The 6420-nt window shown below is 35.4% G+C and overlaps 1 protein-coding gene across 1 annotated transcript; it reads right to left on the bottom strand.

Moving 5' to 3' along the window:
* Positions 1–372: 372 nt before the first annotated feature.
* LOC105114815 (replication protein A 32 kDa subunit B-like) lies at positions 373–5864 on the bottom strand. The gene is made up of 10 exons (XM_011011508.1): positions 5688–5864; positions 5408–5512; positions 5224–5321; positions 5032–5073; positions 4548–4625; positions 2377–2455; positions 2167–2244; positions 2003–2082; positions 715–780; positions 373–624 (listed from the first exon to the last, which is right to left on the bottom strand). The coding sequence occupies exons 1-10, from the start codon at positions 5802–5804 to the stop codon at positions 540–542; spliced, it is 828 nt and encodes a 275-aa protein (XP_011009810.1). The 5' UTR covers positions 5805–5864; the 3' UTR covers positions 373–539.
* Positions 5865–6420: the final 556 nt, after the last annotated feature.

Raw genomic sequence — 6420 nt, forward strand, 5'->3', positions numbered from 1 at the left:
GTCAGCTGACAGACGTGCGGCTGTAAAGACAATTACCCCTCCTAAATACTATAATCATTCATCGGCCTTTACTAGCTGGGCCGAATATTTATTATTTTTTGGGCCATGGAAGTCGTCGGCCTTTTCTTTTCTTAATGATATCGTCGATGCATTTACACATGACAAAGCTGGAACTTGAACGTGAGACAGAAGTACCCATAAGATGAAAATGGGCTCGTTGTAGCTCAAGACTATACACCTCCAAATGTAGAAAAACAAGTGGACATAAGAGTTCGATACCAAGATTGCGCTTCCAAACTTCGGAGAACTTCATTTGAATCGTAGACAAGTGCAAAAGTGGGCTGCATTCCTGTGAATGTTGGGGGAGAAAAGCATGTATAAAAAAAGGTGGCATATTCCATGAACAACCTTAAATAAAATGTGCTACTTTTCTCAACGATGCATTGGTTTATTGACAATGGATCTCAAAAAGATCAGTGACAATAAACAAATCACAGATGCTACACAGCAGCATGACAATAAACGCAGCATATTAGATATCAAGCATTAACAGTGGACTTGTAGTAATCATCATTGATAGTTGTGTAAACGAGGCCATTGTCAACAAGCATCTGTAGTACTTCCCTGTCCAAGACCAAGGAGGATGGTGTTAGCACATTCTCCTCTAAAAGCACAGTAAGAGAGATAGAGAGAAAGAGATTGAGTGAGAGAGACTTGAGCTTATCCATTGGAATCTTTAGCTGACCGGCAATGGCATCATAGTGAGCTCCCTCGGTGGTGCTAGAAAATTGAAGATCACAATGGGTCAAAGTTCTCAAACAATATATAATGAGCATTAAAGCAAATGCATGAGTAAGAACAAAGCTTGAACATTGGATAAACTTTTAGTGTACCAAATCGAAGTGCGTTGAGTCCAAGATACCATACAAGGGCCAAAATTTGTTAACATCCAAAAAAGCATGCATGACACTCAATGCATGTCTGCATAAAGACATGTTCAAGTTTGCTAGCATCAATTCTACATACACAAGAACTTGCCAGAACATTTGTGCAGACAAAAATGCAGAATATTGTCATAGGAGAATTAACTAACTTTTATAAATCAACCACAAAATGAACGATCTTATTTCTACACTTTTACAGTTTATTAATAAGTAGGTCAACAGCACCTTGCGAAGATCATGTTGAATTATACGTAATCAGTAATCACAACGCATTATCCACCAATGCCAACATAATTTGAGAGTTTGCACATAACTTGTAATTTCATAAAATTAAATCAAGTAAATGGAATATACGATGCAGAGCATATTATCAAGTGCGCACATTTCCATTCTCTATCCAGTCATCTATTGACCATCATGGACAAATGTTTTCTTAACTATATGTTCTCTGAATAGGGAACTTCATTGATACAAGCTGGTTCAAAGGATTGGCATGCTCTCCTTTTTTGGATTTTCTTCTTGCAAATTGTATGTTAAATTTGTATGTAATGAGTTACAAGAAAAAGGGTAAATGAAAGGAGTTTTAGTAACAGCTGAAAGTTTCCATTAATGCTACAACTATCCTCCCCTTATTAATTATCATGGGCCCTATTGTAGATATGAGCAGTTGACCACTTGCCTATAGATTGTCCTCGTCATAAGTTCTGTGTTCAAACAAAGATTTCAAAAATACACAATTAACAAGAGAACACATCCAGAATGTTACCTGATGAGCTAGGTTAAACTGAAAATTCAAAAAGCAGGCATGCAGATAGAAGTAGAAATATAAGAAAAATGCTTTCCCTATTGAGAGTTCAACACTAAGAAGAGAACAAAATTCATTTCAGAGTCGAGTCAAGCCAAGTTCTAAAAAAAAAGGGAAACGAAAATCTCAGCACCAGTGCAAGCATGGCACCCATCTGAGCATCATATGTATCCAACAGGTTGTGTTCTATTTCATCTTGCAACGCTCATTAAAATCAAAACTCAAGAATTTCCGGGTATCAAATATAACTTACAGATACGAAGGTTGCTGCAAAAAATTTAATATCATCTGACTAGCATTGTTCAGTCCATCGGCACTGGAATAGGCAGAAGACTGAAAAAAAGGAAAATTTGAGTGCCAGTAAAAAGCTAACTCAACAATTGAGCAAAATAAAATTCTCAGAGTGAGATTGATTACTTGATATGGCGGGGCAGCTTGGTATCCCTTTAAAGAGGTATTTGTTGAATTTGCCACTGGGGGCTGCGCAGTGACACCCTGAACTTAGTAGCATAAGGTCACATTCAGTGTGAAAATGCAGTACATAAGCAAAGCTACCATATCACAAAATCATGCTTAAAACAAAAAAAAAAAAAAAATGGAGCATCATTGCGATAACTAGACCAATACCCGTAACCTGGTATTGTAGAAGTGCACATATATGCACTCAATGAAGTGGTTTGGAACCTCATTAAAGTCTGTAACAGGCCTGAAAACCACATCCAAAGTTTGAGATTAAAACTCTAAAAGAGAATTGTCACGTTAATAGTCTGAAAAACAACAGCGGCATAAATTAACAATAAATGAGTTTTGTTCAGACAAATAGTTTAACTAGGAAATAGAACAAACAAAAGTGTTACTGTGATTGCTTCCTGTTTGCCAAAATAGGCAGTTTTTCATCAAAATTTAGATAAATGAAATTAAGCCAAGAACTATTATGTCCAGAAAGTAATATCTTGCCCATGGATGTTAATACTAACAAACACAGGAACTTCACTTTGATCTATATAAGTGAATATAATAATTTTACTTTTTATTTTTAAAATGTGAAATATTGAAAAGGTTCTGAGAGCCAAACGAATAGTGTTGAAGTGGTAACGACAGTGAAACAACCAGTTTGTCATCTTTTGCCCAGACCAGACTCCAAATTCAAAAGCAGCAATACCTATCATAGTCAGCCACTAGAGTATTGAAAAGGAAACATCATGCTAAGGATATTCAAAGCTCAACTATGCATTCAGACAAGAAATGTGAAATTGCTTGATCAAGACACCTAACCACACAGTTTCAGGAGGGCTAAGCTAGCAAATAACAGTGCCACTGAACTTAGTTCAGTATAATTGCAATAAAAATGAAACTAAACCCTCTCAAGTGTGTGTGTGTGCTGGGATCTCTCAAGTATACAATGTAGCCAAATCTACGCTCCTCTAGAAAAAAAAACTGGAAGAGACCCACACATGGTTCATTGGTAAAATTCACAGATGAGTTAAACTCAGGTCCTCAAAGGAAATTGCCAAATGATGCAACCTCAACCTCACACCAACCTAACAATAGAAAAGAAAGAGAAACTGAAACAGTAGGTCCTGAAGAAAGTACGATGGCAGGGGAAGGATAATATATTCAACACAGCAAAAGCATCGTTTTATCAACATGCACTGCAACTCAAGAAACAAATGCTACCACTGCAGATTTGAGAGCAGGTAATATTCACTGGACTTCTCCCACAAAGCTACAGATGCAAAATACACTTGCTGCTAATAGATGCAAGGGAATAAAAATAAAGCCAAGTTCAATTAAGATTTTTGGTTTTCTGCACCCAACTGAATATACTCTGCTTGCTGTAACATGTGATGCATGAAAATAGTTTGTATATATAAAACTGATTGACTGATCCATAAAAAAGAGCAAGTCAGGAAGAATGGGGGGGAGCATGCACAAGATCAAACTCATGCAAAGAGACAGGTTCTGGTTCCACAATTTTACAAAAAAAAAATAATCATCTTGATTCAGTATAATTAGCACCAAAAGATTGAGTATCTGGTTGCCCTCAAATTTCTTTGAATTAGATCTAATGGGTATTCCATTAGACACAAATCTCAAAAACTCATCAAGGGAAAACACTGTGTTGTTATCTTCAAAGAAATGCAAAATAAAACAGTATGCTTAAAATGCTGTTGCTTTTCTGTACATTCAATCAAACAAACACGTGCCATTTTAGTGCAAATTCAAGTCATATAGGGGCAAAAAATGAGCTCAAAAGGTCAGCACGACCCATGGAAGAACCCACCTTAAGACTAGCAAATCAGAAAGAGATGGTTCAAAACTAATGTTAAAGAATCACATCGCAAATTTTCCCCTTTTTTTTTTCAAAACAACTGTCCATAGGTTAGGAAAGAACCTTTGACCAGGTAATGGAACCTTGAAACGTGAAGATCCTCATAGGGATAATCTGGAAAAACTTAACGTTGTAAAGTGAGAATTATTACACAGAGCAAGTCGTGCAGTTGGAAGATAAATAAAGGTAATTCAAAAAATTCAAAAATTGCGAGGTAAACAGATATCTCAGAAGCTATTAGAACATAAGTGTACGACAAGGCAACCATATAGGATTTCAAGCAAAGACTGGCTTAGAAATAAAATAATCAAACAATATATGGATAATTTAAGGCCCTATACCTTATCCAACAACGACCTAATAACAATAGAACAACAGGCATTCTGTGCTAGGGTGAAGGTCTACCGTCTCCATATTCATTAAAATAAATTAACAGACGAAAAGAAAAGGAAACACAAATACATACCTAATGGAGAAGACATTTAAGAACCTTCTGCCTTGCAGCCCTCTTATGTGTCCATGAACACGAACATACATGCCAACTCTATAGCAAAAAATGGTAATTAAAATTGTATCAAACAAATTAATTTAAAGGTAAAAACTGCGGTTACTTGAATAGCTATTTTGTTGTTAAGAAACTATTTCATGAAGAATCTAAACCCTTCATGCTCATCTTGGTTGTTGAGGATAGTACACTGAAAGAAAACTTGGCATCCTAACACCAGAAATTTCCTTCCCAAGAAAACATGTAGTAATTTTCCGAGCTTCCCTTTTGATTTCCTCACACAACCCCAACAATCCAACATACAAAATCTTTTCAGTGGCAAACAAAGATGTAGTGAAAATTATATTCAAGCGAAAGAAAAATAGACTGATCAATTAAGCAATAAGCAACTAGAATTTTAAGAACGGGCATGGAGGCACTGTATGAGAACAGTACAAAAACATACAGGATTTCCCCCATTTGTTCCGTATCTAAGCTTTCTTGAACCCTGTACAACATGAAACAATTGCATTATTGTCATAATAATATAATTTAAACACCAAACAAACCTTAATCAAATTGAACATTAAATAAACCCACAAATGCACTTCCCTGTCCCGGATTCAAAAGGAATCAAGAAAAATGAAAAGAAATTCACCATTGGGTGCATTCAATCTGTCCAGTCCCATCATCAACTAAAAAGGAGTACTCGCTGGCCTTGTCTTCCTTGTGGGATACCCTCCCCACAATAGTAACCTAACACCGAAATTAATAAATTCATAAAATCCAATCCAAAACAAAAACCCAAATCCCAGGAGTGTGGTGGTAAAAGAAAACATTACATTGTTAACTTCAGCACCATCAATGATGAGATTAGATTCATCATTGCTTGTGAGGTTGTTTATCTGCTTCACAGTCAGCGGAAACAAGCACCGCGCCTCCCGATTCTGCAACTCAAATACAATAAAATAAAAGCCTAATGATCTCCTTCTGTTCCCTCAAACTACAAATTTCCGCTAACTTTCATGGGTTTAGGAAAAGAATAAGCCATTAAACAAGGAATTTATAATTTTGATGATCAGAGGAAAGCAGAGTAAAAAGAGAAGAGAAAAGAAAAGGTACTTTGGAGATAGAGAAGGAGGAGGAATCAGAAGAAGAAGGCTGAACGGATTGAGTAGGCATGAATCCACCGCCCATGAAGGCTGCTGCGCTTCCATCGAATTCGCTGCCACCGTGCATTTTTGCTTTTCTCTTCTCTTTCTCTTTTGGCCTCTGCCTCTGCCTGTTCCTCGGCCCGTAGTGTGTTTTTTGTTTATTTATATGCAAGAGTCTACTTTCCATTCTTCCCGCCAATTTTTCTGCCCCCCCCCCCCCCCCCCATTTCACGAGGGGGCTATGCTGTGGATTTTTTTAGATTTTGCGTTTGTATTTATCTTTTATAAATATTTATAAAAAAATTAAATTTTTTTATTTACTTGGAATTAATATATTTTTATTTTTTAAAAATTATATAATTATCAAAAATAATTAAAAAAAATAAAAAAAATCATGAACATATATTTTACCATGAAAAATTATTTTAAAAGTATGTATAATTATATTTTTAAAATAAATTTTTATTTTTATTTTGATAATTAAATATTTATGATTCGTTTAAGTTTAGCCCTTTGTAAAATCTATTTTTCTCGTCATTTTAAAATTAGGAAAAAGGCACACCCTTACCACCATCAAATACCAATGCATTCATCACTTTATCTCGTTAAATATTATAACACCAACTTTTGATTTACAAAACCCACATGTAAAACTAATTAGATTTAAAAAGTGAAAAACATGTAAGAAATTAATGAAAATT

The sequence above is a fragment of the Populus euphratica genome, unplaced genomic scaffold (assembly GCF_000495115.2).
Source record: "Populus euphratica unplaced genomic scaffold, PopEup_1.0 scaffold583.1, whole genome shotgun sequence".
NCBI classification, from domain to species: domain Eukaryota; kingdom Viridiplantae; phylum Streptophyta; class Magnoliopsida; order Malpighiales; family Salicaceae; genus Populus; species Populus euphratica.